General features: G+C 41.6%; 1 protein-coding gene across 1 annotated transcript in view; it reads right to left on the bottom strand.

Annotated features, from left to right (window-relative positions):
- Nucleotides 1-547: 547 nt before the first annotated feature.
- Nucleotides 548-20,460, bottom strand: part of LOC118320999 (potassium/sodium hyperpolarization-activated cyclic nucleotide-gated channel 2-like) — a 41,053-nt gene continuing 21,140 nt past the window's right edge. Inside the window, exons 4-7 of the mRNA XM_035652141.1 lie at nt 15,301-15,447; nt 14,773-15,013; nt 4,672-4,836; nt 548-2,808 (exon numbers count right to left, since the gene is read on the bottom strand). Coding sequence (XP_035508034.1) covers nt 548-2,808; nt 4,672-4,836; nt 14,773-15,013; nt 15,301-15,447 — 2,814 coding nt within the window. The remainder of the gene's footprint in view (nt 2,809-4,671; nt 4,837-14,772; nt 15,014-15,300; nt 15,448-20,460) is intronic.

Raw genomic sequence — 20,460 nt, 5'->3', positions numbered from 1 at the left:
GATAAATAAGTACAATCTAATAGATACATTTAAGGATCAACAATATGTGATCCTAAATGGGATGGTACAAGAGTCAGCCTGTTCCGAAGCATGTTGTTTTAGCTAAAAATGTAGATATTTTTTTTTAAACACACAAAAGCCTTTATACATGCAGGTATTAGTGCATAGGTTCCTGCTGAAAAAGAGTATTATTGTCTAGTCCACTGAATTGTCTTCCCAAACATCACCAGATGAATTTGGCATAGTTATAGAAATATCATTTTTCACACCCTCCTAGTCCCTTGATTAACTTATCAATTAAATATATCTCTATCTATATACAGTATGTATGAATAAAAAAAATGGACAAAGCATAAAACAAATACAGAGTATTCTAGAGCTCCGAGTTACCCGGTAAAGTGTCTTTTAAATCACAGTAAATTTAAGATCTAGGTAAAATGAGAAGTGGAACACAGTGAAGTCTGAAGACAGAAAAAAAGAATGCCACACATGGAGATCGTTTTTGTGTGTTTCAGTTTGAAGGAGCACAGGAGGGTGTGATCAATCCTCACAAATTAGAAGGGAGTTTAGAGCGGACAGTTTGAGGTTCTAGATCTGATGAGTAGGTAGCAGAGCCCCTTCTTAGAGGCAAGGCCGGGGAGGCCCCAGGGGACTGAGTCTGGTGAGGGTGCCCCGGAGACATCTGGATAGGAGGAGTCATGCGCCCTGGCACTGAGCCACAGGGTTTGGGCACAAGAGTAGGTGAGGAAAAGGGTGAAGGATAATATCCAGTTTCCACAGAGGAGCGAGGGGTATGGTGGCCCAAGGCCTGGGCCACCTCCTGGGGCAGAGATGGGTGTGAGCTGGATAAAAGCTTTAGGTCCTCAGAAAAGCGGCCCAGCGGAGAGTCTCTCCCTGTTGGGTGTGGCTGGCTGGGAAGCTGTGAAGGGAGAGAAGATTGAGGCATGAGCAGAGAACTGTGGGATCCTGTGGCATTGGAGGGGTCACTGTAGTGGAAAGTCCTGGCTGCCACTGGGCTTTGAAGAGTAGGGCTGGGTGCCACTGGGGTAAGGCAGGGGGAGGCATTTGCTGAACCATACTGGGCCAGGGAGGCCAGGGCAGACCTCTCCAGCGACATCTGGTGAGGCAGGAAGGCAGGCTGGAGGCCTGCCAGGCTAAAATGGCTGAGGGAAGATGGGGAGCCCTCAGCAGGCTGCTGGCTGTGCTGTCCTCTACTAGAGGATGGGGAGCCTTGTGGAGGGGAATGGAAGAGGTTTAAGCCACTGGTAGTCCTGCCTCCCCCAGCAAACTGCTGCAAAGGACCCACTTGGGGAGGCTTGGGAGGTGGCTGGCTATGGAGAAGCTGACTGGGCATAGGGCTGGATGAGCCAGTAGATATAGGACTCTGACAACGGGAGGAACTAATAAGTCCAGCTGTAATTCCACCAGAAGTCCCTCCTGCAGGACAAACTGTAGACCCTCCTATATGGCTCCCAAGTGCCCCACCTGCTACTTTACCAATATGTCCTCCAATCACTCCTCCCCCTGTCCCACTTGAACCTCCTCCTATATGGCTAGTTGCTGATCCAACAGAAGCCCTTCCCAACGATCCTCCAGGATTCCCTACCATCGAATCAACAGAAACCCCTCCGAATGACCCCCCAGAAGCCCCTCCTGTTAATCCTCTGGAAACCACTCCCATTGATCCACCAGAAGCCTCTCCCACTGATCCCTCAGAAGCTTTTCCCACTGATCCTCTAGAAGTCCCTCTCAATGATCTCCTGGCTGCATCTCCTATTGGCCCACAGGTAACACCCGCCACTGACACACCTGATGCTCCACATCCTAACTTGCTACAAGCAGCACCCATGGATCCTTCAGATATCCCTGCTATTGATTCCCCTGAGATCTCTCCTACTGATCCACCAGTAGCTCCTCCCAACCCAAAGTGCCCCCCAGGAGTCACTTCTGTTGTCCCAGTTATAAAGTCCTCTCCAGCCCAAGTAGTGTCTCCTCCAGTGGCCCCTTCCACAGATCCTCCAACAGCTCCACCTGAAGACCACCCTGTAGCACCACCGCAGGCTCCACCTGCCCCTCCACCTATTCCTGACCCTGTGCTTCCACCTGTAGATCCTTGATGAAAGAGGTTTGAAAGAGGTGGGGTGCTGGAACGAAATGGCTGTTGATGCTGTGGTTGTGGGTGAAGCTGGGCCATACTGGATGACGGTGAACCAGAAGAAGAGAATGGTCCAAAAGGGAAGGCAGAGGCGCCTCCTCCACTTGACCCAGATCCAGTCCCACTAGGTCCACGCTGGCCGCCGCTACCTGAGGCCTGTTGGCTAGAGCCAGTTGCCCCTAAACCTGACGTCATGTGCTGGGCCCGAAAAGAGGCCAGCAATGGCATGTCCACCCCAGTGCGCACTTTAGAGGGTGTGCTAGAGGGAGAGTCCCCAGCAGAGTCTGATGCTGTAGATGGAGAAACAAATGTGTGGAACTTCTTCAGACGACTGGAAGGATCTTTTAGGGAGCCCAGAACAGAAACCGGAGGCCTGAAGAGAGTTGGTGGAAGGTGGGGATGGTGTGTCAGGGCAATAGCTACCGAGGTGGTGGCGGCTGCCGCCTGGAGAGGGGCCTGGATAAGGGGGGCCCAGATGACAGGGGTCGGCGAGGGAGGTGTCTGGGGTGGTGCGTTCTGCATGAGGTGGGCGCAGTGGGCCATGTCCCTATCATGCTGCACAATCTGCTGGATGATCTCATTCTCCTGGTAGTTGAGTACACCAGAGCTGAGGTCATGTTGTACCTTGTGTTGCAGGATTGAGTTCTTCTTGCCTGTAGAAGCACATGCACACACAAACACATAAATAGACATGTAGAGAGTGACAGGTGAAGAAAAAGATAAAAGGAGAAGGAGCATAAATCTTGTACAGAGCTAGAATCAGGTTGACATTTGGGTGTACTCAAGTAACCATGCTATTTTCCAAAAACATTTTCCAATAGAAAAGCTAGCAAAGGTACAGCTATGATGGTAGCAAATAAATAAATAAATGTGTGAAAATCACAAGTGTGAAAAAGAAGGAAAAGAGATTTAAGAATGAAGCATAAGGGGAAAGACAAAGCATAAAAGATGAGAGAACAAGAGAAACAGCCAACAATATGTGGAAGATAACTACCCAGAGACAGAAGCTCAGGATGCATGACAACCTAAGGTGTAGGTGGTGGTGTATGTTTGACTAGCTCTGTGATTCCCAAGGTAACAGGAACAAAGCATAAAACAAACATTGTACCACAAGGTGCAATACAGCCTGGGATAGAGTGTTAGTTGCACTGAGATAATGGGTCAATGGGCCAACAACTATCTCTGCCATGTTTTTTTTCCTGTTACTGGCTGTTAATATCAAAGAGAAGAGTCTTAAAAATCAGGAATGAAAACTTTCGGATAAGCCATTTCATGACACATAAATAAGTTATAATGTAATTAAGTAATAACTAAACAATAAGAATTTACTTTTTCACAATGTTCTTTTCACAAAGTCCCTAGTTGCTGCTTCACTGTCCCCCCTATAAACATGTGTACTGGGAGGTTCTTGTGAGCTGTGCACAAGGTCAAAGAGGCAAGCTGGAGTTTCCTTACCAAAACTTCTAGAGAAATGTGTGCAACTTTGACCGCAAAGTCCATTAGTCATTGATGAATAGTCACACTAGCAATGACAGGGTTAATTCACATGAGTGCCAGTTTCAATTTGGTGCGAACAAAAGGCTGTGAAATCCGGAGATATTGCAAATGCAATTAGGCCCAGATCAATGTCTCCATTTTCTGTTATGACTGGTGGCAGATTAGTAGAGGTATTGCAGTGAGGTATTGTATCTACATCCAGTGTGACTCTGGCACCACCTGACCCTTTATTACCTGCACAACTCCAATCAGATTGTGCAAAGTCCATCAAGACAGTAATTAATTTGTGGATCACTGCTATGTGAGTGACTTTATTAGGGAAGAATGGTGTACATGAGCATCAAGCCCAGGAGAAAGGACATAAACCATCTCACAGAAACATTACTATCAGCCCACCACATCTTTTCAAAGCAGCCATTTTCTACAAAGAGACCCCCTAAAGCAATTTCTCTATCTTCTATTCTAAACATAGCTGAGGATAAAACAGAGCATGCAGCGATGGCTGAGTGATGATACAGGCGTGCCTTTCATTGTGAATTTTTCATCTGCTCAGACTGAGCCTGGGAAAAGTGATGGATATGGAGAGAATATCAATTGTATGCGTAACAGAAGTCAAGCAGGGATTTCAAAACCAGAGCTCTATCTGCATGTTTATATGCAGATGACTTTGAAAGTAATTTCAGTCATTGAGGATCAGTGTGAACATTTTTTTACAGCCCTCATGAGTAAATAAAAGCCAAAAGTAAAACCGAGACAGTGTCGTCTTCTCCTAACCCAGTAATAAAGTCTACTTATTGATGTGCTAGGTAAAACTAGATTAAAAATAAACTTTATTTGCAAATATTAAAGATGCACAGTAAAGGGTTGCTAAGTTTTAAGGTTTCCATTATAGCTCATTTCTAACACCAACTGATGCCATCATGTCCTGATAAAAGTTTTCAAAATGGTGGCATCTTGTTTACAGTAATAAAAAATATTCAAGTTTTTTCCCTGAAATTGTTTAAGTTTTATTTTCTTACCAATACGGTCCAGCCTGTCCAGGGCAACAGTCTCAAATGCCCGTCTCATCATTGGATACTCTTCCAGCACCTCATTGAAGTTGTCCACAGACAGTGAATACAGGCGACAGTACGTGTCTGCTCGGACACTGGCTGTCCTTCTGCCCCGTGTCAGCAAACAAATCTCTGCAACAAAACACAGCAAAAAAAGAGTTATAATGTTACCTCAGTCACTGTAAAAAAAATGCTCATAGGTAAAATTTCCTACTGAAATTTAGCTAGAACAGTCCTAGATTTTGTTCATAATCACTACACATTCCTAAAATACAGAAATGTGCCCCTCCGCAAAAAACACTCCAACAGCAATAATTGTTTATAAATATTTAAATATTAACACATCTTTTTTTCACACTTACACTCACAATATATCTGACTATGGTAAAGTTTGTTTTTGTATATTAAACGAAGAAAAATATACCTAATTTCCTGTCCACATATATATGAGCCAAAAGGTAATGTTAGGTAAGATATAAAGATCAACCATTTCTGCAATGATGATAACACCTCTGTTTTTCACCCGTTTCAATATGACGTAGGGGCTTTTTTAAATTTCCCGCAGCAGATACTGTATGCGACAAAGTAGGACAAAAGTAAGTGACAAAGTAAAACACAGCGCACTCAAAATGTGAAATGTTTTGTTTCATTTTTTAGCATTACAAACTACAACTTTTCTGTAATCCATTGGTGCAGCACTTAATGCCATTTTCAGAGCTTAGAGACCTGCCAGCCCTCATCTGCCATGACTGCTCAGGAAAATAATGCTCCATTTAAACAGCTGCGCTGCTGTAGAGCTCTGGCACAGAGAAAGTGTGTGTGGGTGCAAATGTGTCTGTACTGTATGCAGATGTCGCACGTGCCTGCATGCACTATAAAATGTATGTAAATATGCTGTATTTTTCTGTATGAATGCTAGTGCTTTATTCATGAGCAGGGCAGTGTAGGAGAGTAAAGTATATGGAAAATACATGCTATATATTCTATATATACTTCATAAACAAATGGATATAAATATGTAAATATATAATATAGAATATATGAATGAACTGTGTAAATCAGTAAAATGCTATATATTGTATGTAATTGTGGATTTATATGGACTTTGACATATATATTTGTTAGTGTGCCATGTGTTTGTACACATTCCCTAATGTCTTTTCTCTTTAGCTTTCATCTCATCTTCTGCCCTCCCTTCCTGTGTTTGCAATCACACTCCCTCTTTCTCAGAAACCCATTTCCAGCTCATCCACAACACACATGCTCTCAATTTTCCCACATAATGCACTTTCCTACTTTCCCCCCTACATCAAATCAAAATTTTAAAGAATCCAACTTATCTCAAGCTATCTCATGCATAGTTTGACTGCACCATAACTGTCTCTCCATTGTCCTTTCCTTCTTTTTTTTACCCCTTAAGATATTGCATATCTAGAAAATGTTGGTGTTTTCTATTTGCATTTCCCAAACCTGCATCCACATCGTTGTACAGTATGGGGCAATGTCTGCTGTTTGTTGTGTATGTTTTTGTATGTAGGTATAATGATGATGGTGAGGCAGTGTGAAAGAAGATACAACTACAGTTTGATGTGAAAAAGAGCATAGAAGTTGATGTGGTTACTTTGCTAGATTTAGTCAAAGTAGCCAACTGCACTTGACAATGCAAACCTATCACATTAGGGACTGCAGATGTAAAACTTTCTGTATAGGATAGACGTATCAGGCAACTGCATACATAGTTAATTAACTGAAAGGGAAAGCCTTTCAGTTAATTAGCCACAGTATGCTATCTGTTGTCGATGACAGATGCTGTAAGCATCAGATATTTAATATTCATTCTGCCTTTCCTTAAGGAATCTGAATATTTTCTTTCTGTTCAATTTGATATGTACAGGAACAAGATTATATAATGAAGGTGAAGAAGACGAACAGCACATGAAATTAAAGAAGTGTAAAAAGGTGATTTTGGAGGGATCTTTAAGGGCAAAAATCTGTCAATGTTGACTCCAAAATGACACTCCCCCACTGCACGTCTCCTCCCACTGGAGTGGTATTAAAATTTGTTCCACAGCAAGGAAAAAAAACAAAAAACAGGAAAAGGTCTCCCCTACACTCACATATAAACCACACACTGTCCCAAAAAAATTGTGTTTGAGCTAAACTAGAGCTGATTCTGTCTGAAAATGCTTTATTGTTGTGACTTATCTGGCAACTAATAAACAGAACTTGGACCTCAGGTTACAGCTACTGTACATCTTGGTAACAGACATTTTATAATATATTCTCTTTGGACAGAAAATATAAACACCTGCCTATGCCTATGCGCCTGTAGAGATTGGCATTTCGTGTACCCAATTTATATATATGGAGGGACTGCAAAAACACCACTTAATATGGTAAAATAAAATAAAAAAACAACAATAACCATGGCCTCAAAAATGGCCATGGATCCCAGTGAATATTATATGTAGCATTCACTACACAGCTTGTACTGGATTACATTAGACGGACCAGGACTTTATATTTTCTGGTCACTGAGTGTAAAGTGGTTATGATTGTGTGTGATGGTTTGAAAAATGAGATACAGGAACAGATACAAGGAGAATGAGGCATATGTACTCTATATGACGCATGACAACAACCTCATGTGTAGTGTGCTACTGTTTGTGCGTGCATGCATGTGAGAAAGAACACGGGTGAATGGACATTGGCCAAGTTAGCTGTTTGAATGTGAAAGACACCATGCTCTTCTGTCTGTGTGCATGGGTGTACGCCGTGTTTGCACATGTGTTTGTGTGTGTGTACTTAAAAGTGTGCATTAGCAGGTCAGCCCTGGCTGTAGCTGTGCTGGGGGTCTGTTTCCCGCAGCACTGCTCCAGTAATCCCCTCTGGAGAGGAGCATCGTGGCTCTGTATTAAATCCTCTTGTCCCGTGGCTTTCAGGATGAAGCCAATACTGCCAAGATGAGGCGGTGAGCTGCAGTGAGCCCTCGGCCTCATCTAACTGTCTTTGCAGAAAGCAAGTGAAGCCCAGACACTTAGCGGTGCCATCTGAACTACAAGTGTGGGGGAAAAAAAATCCATGGCAGGGTTTGGGTCTGGTGCAACTTGCTCTGAGCTAAACCGTAAGAGATTAGCGGACAACTCTGAGTGCTGAGCAGCTAAATGCAGGTGGCTGTCCTGAATATGAGCAATTGTAAAATTAGGAGCTGAATTAAACAGCAGAAAAAACTCAGGGATGAAAACAAAATGGTGGTTTTCTTTCTAAAAGTGGATTTACTGTAAGTAGAAAATATATGTATAATGGGTTTTGCACAAAATAGTAAAAAAAAAATCTACTATTTATCTACCAATGAACAGTTCATTTCAGTCAGTTTTTCTATTTCTTTCCAAAAACACACTTACCATTTTTCTATGAAACCCTATATATTTATTATTATCTATTCAGCTGACAGTGCTGGGCAGCTGAGAAATGTGATTGGCTGAAAGGTGAGGAGGCGTAAACTGGTGACAACTTTAAAAGTGATAAATGTGACAATAGACATTTCTATAATTAAATAACAATTAAACTCCAATTTGAAATTTCATGCATTGATTTTGCTTTGTTTATTCATATGATTATATTTATATTTTATATTTATTTATTTCATATTTTATTTTTGGGCAGCCTACTCTACAATGCAATACAAAATAAATTTTACTGCTGAGCGCTAAGTGATGATGATCTACACTGCACTGTCCAACTCTATACAGCTTTTGAGTTTGATCAAATTTATTTATGAATGCTTTACTCCCACTGCTTACTCATATCTCCTGTGACTCATCACAATGCTCCCCCAAATCCTGCATGAAATCATAGAACAGGCTTAGCTGGTGTAGCTGGTGTAGCCTGTATTCTTTAAGGGGCGTGTGTTTTCTCTTCAAACTGACTGCTGCATCTACAATAACCCATTTGTGTGTGGTCTCACTCACAATAAGATGATTCATAATCATCCCCAAATGGTGGGCTGTGTTAGCTTAAATCAGCAAAGCTATAATATCATCATGACACAAGATATCTGATTGGCTGGGAAATAAACATGTCATTGTACTCAAAAATCCTGATTCTAAAAACAGCATTTAAAAAAACACTGAGTAAAAAAGTAAAAACAAAGCTCAAGAATAAACTCCAAAGCACTACTTGATAAATCTTTCTGTCCTTCCCCCCCTGCTGTCCTGTTCATCACTCCCAGCCGTGATTGCTCCCAAGGCTAGTTAGTCTTATAGATGCCTCAGTTTTCACACTGAAAGATGTTACTTTGCCATTGCCATGATGTGTTTCATTTTCGCACTTAAGTGACAAAGCATTCATCAAAATTGAATGACACCAATTAAAATTGAATGTTGCTCAGGGAAAGGAGGACTAAGATGTCATGTGCTGTGACCTTGGTGAGAACACACATGACTGGTCTTTTGTTGGATGGTGCAGCCCACGTATCCTGGGCTCTTACTGGAAAAATGCTTCCCCAGAGTCTCTGCACCAGCTCTCAAAGTGGAGAGCAGACTGCATGCCATGCAAGATGTCAGTGTGGTGTGAGAGAAAGCAAGATACGGAGGAAAACTGAATGAGGCATCTTGTGTGCATGACTGTTTTTATTTTTTTGAATACCATATGTTCACAGTGTAATGTACAGACCCCTTAAAGAGACATGGGGGAGAGAAAAAATATAGTATAAAAAAATACTTTTGCATGCTCCTGAGAAACCATGGCATTCTCTAGGAAAACCTTTCAAGAATTAGCAGGGTTGGAAAAAGTATTGACATGTAACATGTTTTTCTGGGGGGTGGGCCTCGCTGATTACTGTACAAAAACATCCAACTTTTATAACTTTATTTACATATTATCAACGGAAAACGTACTCAAGCTTGGCGGACCTAATGTTAGTTAATTTAATTTGCAACCCGCTGCAGTATTCTGGACGACCTTATGGTTACCGATGGATATATGCCAAGTGTAAAGAAAGCAACTATCATTAGCTTGAGTAAGTTAAGCTGTCGAGAACATCCCCTTGCTGCTTTTTTTTTCCAGTGGGAGGAGAAGTGCAGTAGGGGGCGTGTCGTAAGTATTCATCTGTCTTTCACTTATTTGAAAACCATACCTAGACCTGAGCACTGACTAAATTTCTTTCTAATTGAGGCCAAGATCAAAATAACATTCTAATGAACCTCTCCATAGCTTTGGGTTTCTGTTTTCCAAATGACACATGAAGCAATTACCCAGAAGTGCTTTTTTCCACTTAAAAATATTTATCAAATGTTCAGAAACAGAGCAAAAGTTGTAATTTGGGTGGAAGAAAGATGCACCATTACATAAATTATAAATATGTACTACACATAAATATGTTTTTTAGTAATGAATGTGCTATGCAGTACATATTCTTCAGGTACATTGCTATACTATATAAGTTATACAAGTCTATACAAGTTAAAAGTTAGGTATAAACAATAAATTCTGCTCAAGGCCTTTTTCTACTGCTTTGTATCACTGAAAGATAACAATTTATAACTCTCAACAGAATGGAATGTGTGTAGAATGAATGCAACGATGATAAAAATAAGTGACATGGCTACAGCTCTAGAATCCTTAAAGTAGAGAAAACACTAAGGTTTGGCGATATACTTTCAGACACAAAACACCCTGAAACCATAAACACAGAGATCTTCTGCACAGATATAAAACAAATTAGTGCAGTGACTATGTTTGTCGCCAATTTCTAACATCTGAGTTTCCAGATCTACATTAAAATCTATAGATGTGAACAAATACAGCTGATACAACATATATGTACTGTATGCACACACTGGCTAAAGTGCAAGCGGCTGTCCCTGCAAACTACTGTGCACGGATCTGAATCTGAAATATTTGGCCTTTGAAGGTTCTTTTAAACAAGTTTAAGACTGTGTGCATATATCTGCATGTGATTCTCTGTGTGTACCTGCCTTCCTCTCTGCTTACGAGCGTGCATGGATGTGAATTAATGAGTATGAGCAGGACTGCTTGGTCTGTGATAAAGTATCTGTGTCCTGCAGCCTGGTCTGGCAAAGCTCACCTGGACTCTGAGTCCTGCTGTCAGCTCCCATCTCCCTCCCCCACACTGCCCCCAGCTCACGCGGCGGACATTCTCTAACCTTTGAAACATCCGCAGTAGGCTGCCTGATTCCCTGTGACATTCCATGCACACTCCCTCACAGCATTAGCATAGCTGCGCAAACACCTTCCGTTTGGCTAGCATACATAGACAGGTAGGGGATATCTGGTGTTTTTCAGCACTGTGGCTGATGCTGGGGTCCCGTCACATCTCATTGTTTCTTTTTCACCCCCTGAACTGAGGCTGGTTACGTTGGTAAGGGACAATAGACACAATAAAACAATGAAGGACCAGAATATATTTTACTTCTATTGTTCTATTAATAATATTTAGCCATGTTAGCAAGATGGTTTTAGAGATGGTAATGACTATTGCAGTGTTCAAATCTGTTGGTTGGTTGACTAAATCTCAAATATTGCATGGATTGACACACAGATTTGTACAGACAATCATGATCCCCAAAGGATAAATTGACTATTGACTTGATCCCCTGACTTTACCTGTAGTGCCATCATGATTTGTGGTTTTGAGAGAAATGTCTGAACTACTGGATGAATGAAATTAATACACACATTTGTGTTCCCCTGAAGATGAATTGTAATAATTTGTAATAACTTGGTGATCCCTAAACTTTTTATGCAGTGCCATCATCAGGTCAAAATTTCAACTGCTAAAGTAATGACATTCCCATCAGACTCAGCTGTACTTTGCCTTTAGTGCTAGTCAGCAAATGTTTTCATTAAAATGCATGCAAAATTAAGATGGTGCAAATGCTAAACATTATAAATGCGACATTTCAGCATGGTAGCTTTGCCATTGTGAGCTTATTAGCATGCTGATGTCAGTATTTAGCTCAAAGCACCACTGCTGTAGACTCTTAGACTCGTTAACAGACAGTCTCTCATCTCCTGCATGTTTATCAGAAAAAAACAGCTGATGGTGGCATTGCAAATCCAGGATGAAAGCTGGTAAAGTAGTTGCTATAGCAAGTATTACTTTAAGCAATACATTTATCAGTTTTGATAAATATCCTCCTATTGTATGCATTTTATTGTATCTAACCCTTATCAATAACACCATACATATATGTATGTATATGTATAATGTTGTGTATTATGTGGCATCACATCATCATCCAGTTCACAGCATTGCAGCCAAGTTTTGGATGACGCAGCCCAACAACAACACTGTCTAATTGTGTCGTATCACATCATACCCTGTATCAAATTTCAAAACACAGCATCGTATTGTATATCATCCTATCCTATCCAAACTGTCATATTATATAAGACTACTCTATATATTATCACATTCCTTATTCAGTCACTCAGTCAAGTGCCGCAGTGCCTCGAACTTCAGCTAATGCTGCTCCAGAATAAGAGGTGCAGGGGTGTTAACTGGGTTAAGGACCGGGAGGATTACCTGGGCCTTTACTGCTGCCAGGCTCTCTCACTGACTCGCTCAGTCAGGGTGGCCATTTGGCAGCTCTACAGCACAGCCAGTCTGAGCTCAGAGAGGGAAAAAAGGTGGAAAAAAGTAAAAGAGAGGGAAGATGGGAAGAGTATTAGTTCCCTAACCCAGGACTTCAGAAGACTACGGATTAAGAGAGCCCCATTCACAGAAAACCAGTCAAACTGAGTAAAGCCAAAAAAGATGACACAGGAGATGGAAACTGTGCAGTCAACTTACTCCCCTCTGCAACCCCTTCCCACTCTCTAACGCCATCTCACTGTCTTTTTTTTTTACCCCTTCTCACAGAGCTTCTATGAGCCACTCACTCAGACGCAAAGTGAGCCATCTTAGGGGTGCAATCAAAGACAGCTTTTGATAAGCACCTCTGACTGGCATGCAGGGCCTCCACAAGGTCACGGAGCTCTACTCCAACCAAGAGAGTGGCACAGTCTGCACTGGCAACACATCAATTACTACAGGCAACAAAGGATGAACTATAACAACACAATAACCTGCTCTGTCTGGGCACTGAGAGGGCAGCGGAGATGCTGTTCAGATAAGTGTTTCAATACTGAACTATAAGGAGAGAAAGAGGGAAGTGGAGGCGGGGGCGGAGAGTGCATGTTTTCTTTCTGAGCCCAGAGCAGCATCCAGAGAGCGGGCTTGGCAGTGATCCATGTGTCCCTTGGCGTTAGTACTGCAGTCACATTACATTTACCCTCTCCACTGGATCGCTGTGTGCCCAGCCGATGCTCCCGTCCAGGACATGTCGTGTCCACTTTAGACTTTAGGCTCTCTGGCTCGAGCTAATCCAGCAGCTAACAAACTGGAGCAGATTGCTGAGTATATAATTGTGTAAATAATTCAGGTGTATGAATGTAAGAGTTACAGTACATGAGATTGCTGAGATGGTGATGAGCATATACGCATGCCATTTGCTGCACTGTAAACTGGAGCCTGCTGACACTGAGCGTGTTTGAATAAAAAGAAAGCTGCTGCTCTTCATTCTCATGCTCACACAACCCAATAGAGAGTCAAAACCTAGCAATCCACATGGAGCAGGTCTCCATGTTCTGCACATAATATTAAAAAAAACACACAAAAAACTTATTGCTTCTGACTTCCAGCTTGCTGATAGTGACAGCCGCACTGAGATCTACATGTGCCACATTCTCCCTGCGCTGATCCTGCACCAATTAATTTCATGAATGACTAACTCGTGTTTGGTAACAAACTCCCAGTGGCTCTAGGCTTACCTCACTAGCCCCCACCCTTACCCCCAACCCCAGAGGAGTGGCATTGCCAGGAATAGTCACAGGATAATGGAGTCAAAAACCTTGTGCCTATAATGCGCAAAAGGGGAAAATAATTACAGATCCAAGGCTTAAGATTAAAGTGAGCAAGCCAGTTTCTGTGCATTTGCACTTTTGTGGGTTTTGGTACTCATGTTTACTTGAAGAAAAAAGTCAGAGTTAGATGCATTCGATCTAATGCATTTAGATGACATCATCATCAAGAGTACATTTCGACATCTTTGAGTGGCAGAATGTCACAAACTGTGCCATTACCATGATGCATGTGCGAGAAACAAGGCTGTGATCTCACAAGCCTCTCTTTCAATCTGTATTCTGCCTTGCTGAGGAGGGACCGAAGAAGGGAACATTTTGGACAACATTTGAGACAACATGGCCCAAGAGAGAGCTGGGGCCATGTTGTCTAAAATGTTGATTAGTTTTGGCATGTGTAGAGATAGATTGCCTGCCATCTTTTCATTATTTCTCTGGAACCCCCCGGAGAGAGGGCATGGAGATGGACTTGAGCAGGCAAGGCGTAATTAAACTTCCACAGGCAGGTCATGTGCTGTTAAATGCTTTGCCACCATTTCTCATTACTTAACAGTGTAGTCTAAATGATACGCTGTCACTGGGCAAATTAATTGGTATTTGGTAAGGGCAGTATGGCAGCATTGTCTCCTACATGTGTCATAGGCTCTGTGGGACCATCAGAGGGCTGCGCATTATCTGACCATGATTAAGAACATAACACGAGTTAAGTATATACCAACTCTGGGTTACTGCACACGTCTTAAGCATTCATATAGTATGTAATTTCACAGCTTTCTGACCCCTCTGACCTAAAAATGCATATTTCTTCATTTGTGCCACAGCAAGTACTGTTCTCTTAATTTGGGTCTGCCCTACATTTAGGAGACAGCTCATGATGTGAATTAAGGGAAAAGTCCTGCATAAACCATGAAGCAGAATTTTAAGTGAGGGGACAAGCACTGCAAAACATACCACTTCATGCTCACGTTATTATCCAAATGCTGTTGCCTCGCAAAATCAAAATTCAAACCCAGGCCAACCTCTTAAGGTGCAAAAGGACAGCATTATTAATATTAAAACAGAGCAGATTTTAGCTCCACTGAAAGATGAGTGTGTATGTGACCTTTGAGTTTGTGATTCTGGCGTAGCACCAGCTCGTCTTACCTCCAAAATAGGAGCCATCTGAAAGCTTGGTCTCTTTATTGCCTTTGGTTAGTACGCTGACAACCCCATGCTGTATGAAGTACATTTTCTTGCCGATGGTGCCCTCCCTGATGATATAATCCCCGGGCTGGAACACCTCAAACCTCAGCTTAGTGAGCATGGAGGTGACAAAGTTTGGGTCGGCGTTGGCAAACAGAGGCATGGACGCCACCAGCTTTCGACAGTTAAAGTTGATGATTTCCTGTGTGAGCACACAGAGAAAGCAGTTAGCAAGGACAACAGAAAAGAACTTGTGCTTTACAAAATGCATTGACCTGTCACAATTTCAGACAAGAGGGATATTAAAGTAACAACAGAAAAAATGTCAGCTGTGCAGACTTTTTTTTCTGAGCTCCTCTCAGTTTTAATCTTGTTTGGATTTGGCCTAAAAAAAAAAAGTAAACTGAGGGAAATGTCAAGCAGTACACAAGCATTTGAATGCATTACAGCTGCATGTGCAGGAGATTCAAACACAGACACTGATCCCACCTCTCGGAGCGGCTCGTTCAGCTCTCCCAGGATGCTCTCCTCGTCGAACATCTTGCCCTGGTAACGGTGCTCGTAGTAGTCGTGGATTCTCTGCCTCATATCTGCTGGCAGCTTGTGGAAGGACATGTACTGCTCCACCTGTTTGTACTGCAGGGACACAGAGACACTCAACAATTAGGTTACTCAAAGGCCATAGTGCTGTAGTACAAATACACAGCCACAGAGAACGGCTGGCACTAAGGTCAGACACACAAGAAAATAGAGACGGATGCATGCAGGCCATCCGGGGTCTTGTGGGTTATGCCCAACAAGGTAGCACTTTTCCAAGCTTTCATGCCTGTTTCTCTCAGAAGACAATCTGACATAACGTACTAACTACATATTTGCTGTCAGCACATTAAATATTATTTCAATAGTACCTCTTCTCTAAAGATACAGGAATGAAATGAGAGGGGTATGATCATTGTGAAGAGATGATTAGTCATGCTGACAATTCATTGGAGCTTGTTAAGGATTCACCATTGTGCCTAAACTGGATTGGGTTTACCACTGAAACAACACAAGTAAATGTGTCACTTCAATATCCAGTAGGAGTGTGTGTTTCATTGTTAGATTACATTTAGTAAACAACTGGCATGACTAGTAATTCTACAGTGGAATATCAGAGATCATATTATTATATATTATTATATTACTATTCATTCATACTGTAGCACTCAATTTGCATCCACTTATAATATCGAATAACAAAAGTGACGCAGTTGAAATCTACATCTGTATGATAACCATGCTGTGATCTGATTTGTCCTGCCTGTTTAGACAGTATATGTGATTGTAGTAACAAACAAAAGCCCAGGGCTCCTCAAACACCACCTACATTAAAACACTTAAGAGTGTATTTAATATATGTTTTTCAGACTGTGTGTGTCTGCATCCTCCAATATTTATGATGTTTGTTAAACATAAAAGCATTGTGTTAGATGGCCTTTCATTGATTCTACAGTATAGGGGGCAGAGATGCAGATCAAAGCACACTGAAAGCACATCGGGAATAATAACAGGTAGAATCCATGACCCTCAGTGAACGAAAAATAGAAGAAAAAAGGAAATTAACCATTCATAGGGAAACACTGGAGGTGCTCTTTGATCACCATTTCTACGCTGCCAAAAGCCTTACCACTCAATGACATGGCTGACCTCAGATGTCTTCCTCTTTGTTATCCGGCTCTAATACGCTATGCACCACTAATCTTGGAGGAGATCATCAAAAGGCCAATCTTTTGGAAACATAACACAGTAAATAAGGACAGCTGTCTCATGCAAGTCAGATTGTTTTTTTAGAAAGCAGAAAAGCTGTCAGGAGAAGGGAGTAGAGTTGGAAAGAAATGCATTCTAGGGTTAGAGTAAAAACACGCAGGCAGACTGTATCGCCACTTTAAAATAAGTCTGATCAGATGTCAGCAAGGTTCTGCAGGTAACATCTTCTATCCTTGTAGTGACCCACTGACACCCTGTTGTGTTTTTAATCCTCCTTTGTTCACTTTTTTTGTTCGTCATGTGCTTCCTTCTCCATGCCAAATTTAGATGGATTTTAGTCTGTGTTTGACCAGAGCCTTTTGAGTCCCTCACAGACAAAGAAAACAGTCTGGAGTCAGTCTTTGCATATCGATGATAAAGCTCCCTCGACTGTGACCACTTAGCCACAAACTGTTGCATGCCCCGGCTTGAAATCATTGACTTTTAAAACAACGTAGTTGTTACAACCACAAACACTACAATGTATAAATCTGCAAGTATACGGGTAAATTGTGTGCATATAAATGTGCAATTGAACTATTATACTCTTTGTCCAACACTAAGCTGCTTGTCTGATATACTTAAAACATAAGTTCACCTCTTAGGAATGTCAAGTAAATTATTTGACAATTTAAAAGTGTAAAGTGACCTGGAAAATTAAATGCTTGCATAAGCAAGAATAAGATGCGGAAAGAAGCTTTTAGATATACGGTCTCTGTGCATCTGTGGGGAGATGGATGAGCTTTGTCGTGGCGTAAGGGTTTGAGTCTTTATCCCTACAATCCCTTTGGCATAAAATTGAGAATTTACTGATCTGATGATGAAACAGAATCATTGCAGAGAGGAACTTTTGCTCCACTACTCCAAGAGAGGAAAAGCTCTAGAAAACAATCGCAGAAATCTCCAGCTGTAGTCCCATTGGCTGCTGAGTATTGCAGCAAAGATGGCTTGTCTGCATGTGATGCCAGGGTGAAGATGACAGGTGTAACCCACATTCTGCATCTTGTCTAATGTCTTTATGTCTCCTGCATTAGTAATGCCACAGCATGGTGCTCTGTTTCAGAGGCGTGGATTATCATCTCCTTCAGAAGGTCTCCCAACGCTTTTTATTTTACATTCATAAAAAACACTGTCAACATGTAATACAACCGTTTATCCTCAGCTTTGCAGTATGTTACAGTTTGATTCTCCCAGCATGACAGAGCATTAGTCAAGTGAACAAACGCAAGATACTGTCCTATTGCTTTTATATTGTGATGGGTACAACTGTACTCTATACAGTAGCTGTGTCTCACTCAAAGGCAACTCGTATACTAATCACTGTTGAGTCTCAGAGGAGAAGCTGACATGGATGTAAAGACACCGACCATGGGGGGACAGCACAATCCTGACACTGTGATGGGCTGATAACACCCTCTGTGACAGGAAATTATGTTATTGCTGCACAGCCACCATCACACTGCCACCAGGAAGATCCCTGCTCTCCTGCTCCACTTGGCTAAATCAAATCATAGTCAGTGCTAAGGAGGTAATCGTTCCACCATCAGCCTCCCTCACTGCACTCTGAAAACCAGGGGATTCAATTCTGTTGGGTGGCTATAACTACTGATTTATTTTTTTTATTGCTTTAGTTCTTCATTTTAGGAAATACACATTTTTGTTGGATGAAAAAATTAATACCAATTTCATATCTGTACATTAAGCACGAGCAGCCATATTAGCTTAGCTTTGCACAAGCTGTGTGTTTGGCTATGTCCAAAAGTAACAAAATCTGCCTACAAACACCTCTAAAGGTCAGACAAGAGACTACACAGAAGTTACTGCACCTAGCCAAGAAATGGTTATTAACCATGCTGTTTTTACACTGGTTTTTATACAGAATTAACAAATAAGATAATGTGTTAATTAGTGGGCTTTAGAGGTTCTGGTAGGCGGATTTTGTTACTTTTGGACAGAGTCAGGCTAGCTGTTTCCCCGTTTCCAGTCTTTGTGCTATGCTAAGCTAACAGGTAGCTGGCTATGGCTTCATGTTTAACAGACAGATATTATATCGAACTCTTGGAAAAAGCAAATAAGTCAAAAGTCTCAAAAACTTTCCTCCAGCTTTGGTGGTTTTAAAACTGCTATATTTGGCTGTTGATAATGATTTTTGAAATTTTTCCTAGCATAATAAAAGACATAAAGGCAATAACATAATGAATACTGCATTGTTCAAAATTTTTGTTCTTTAAATTACACGACCATTCAAGTCAACAAATTGTCCTGCTAACCTAGCACTAAGATCTTTTACTATTCTCAACACCATTGCTTTTATAGGACCGATCTGCAACATATTCCACTCTCTCTCTCTCTCAGAGAGACAACTTGAACCACATCAGTCTACGCTAGGTTATTGAGAGCAGCTTAAAGCTTAACAAATATACGCTGTTTCTCACAGAATGACGACGATGTGTAATTGTGGATGGGAGGGGGCGTATATTTCTGTTTCGAGGGTTAGGCTTATGGGTCACTGGCTTGTCCAGCCATACCTCTTTCTGCTTTTCTCTTCATGTATACAGGTTGCATGTGTCTGCTGTGTTGCAATTATTGGATGTTTTAAAGTAAAGTTTCCAAAGAAACACAACTTGTTCTTTGGATTTTTTCACCCACTATTCCGTTTTTGCAACAGCAGGTTGACACATTTGGAGGAGGCTTGTTAATGATGTCGCCTATTGAAAACAAAATGTCTGCTTTAACTGGTTCGTGCTCTCTTCGTGTCTCTCTCTCTCGCTCTCTCTCTCTGGGATAAAATAAATGCGCCATCGGATTGGTTCTTCTAGTCGGTCTTTATAGAGACCGCTAATTAAACTATTTAGAGCAAATATCGGCAGATATTCGATTGGTGGCCAATCAGTTGGGTCAGCCTTACTGCATGTACTGACTGGTGACCTCTGTATAGACTTTAAGTGCCTTACTGTAACTGACCGTCTTCTAAGTACATTACAGTAGAGAGATTTGTGTGCGTGTATGTGAGCCTATTAGTTTCCAACCTTGGCAATATTACAGCAGTAGCATACTCTGCCCACTGAGCTATACAGAATTGCATCTTCATGATATTTTATTTCACAAGCCCTTTCCCTGTGTTTCGTGGTTTTGATCTCTCACCACATGGCAATGCTTTGGTCTGTTTCCCATTCGTACTTTTCTTTTTTTCCCATCTCTCAACTATAACTTTTTTTCCCCAATTCCCTCCTCTCTCATGCAGCTCTCCAAGCACATGCACATTTTTTACCAAATAAAACAAAATGAATAATTCATTTCCCAAAAGAGATGTCAGCCACTTAATTATACTTTCTAAACATTTATGTTTCTCCACTGTTCTCTGTCTCCTTCTCCATAACCTGCCGTTGCATGGTCTAAAGGTATGGGTCACATGATAAGGCTAACTAAAGACCTACATATTTTCACCCACAAATGTTAAATGGGCAGTGGACACATTAGCAAACTATAGAGAATACTCCACCTGCTTGGTTTGTGATGTATGTGCTGGAGGACAGCTCAGTCTTTAGTGAAATGGTCATAACACCGCTGAATTCAGGACAAGAGCACTCATGGGCAGCCGGTGATACACTGTATGGTACAGTGGTCTCATAAGGTGGTCTCATAAATTGACTGCTACTACGTATATCTAATTATTCGACTAACCATGGATAAGTCCCACTAACTGTGGAAGCACCAATTACATGCTCTAGTTGTGTGAAACCCAATCAAGGTTTTCAGCCCTACTAGCAGCGTGGCTCTAGGGAGGACAATGTTGGTCTGTCAGTCGGTCGATCCACCACTTTTGTGCAGATTTAAATGTTTCAAGAAAGATTTGATCGATTC

The sequence above is a fragment of the Morone saxatilis genome, unplaced genomic scaffold (assembly GCF_004916995.1).
Source record: "Morone saxatilis isolate NCDOM2014 unplaced genomic scaffold, NCSU_SB_2.0 Contig11, whole genome shotgun sequence".
Classification (NCBI taxonomy): domain Eukaryota; kingdom Metazoa; phylum Chordata; class Actinopteri; family Moronidae; genus Morone; species Morone saxatilis.
This window is presented reverse-complemented; position numbering and strand designations above follow the sequence as displayed.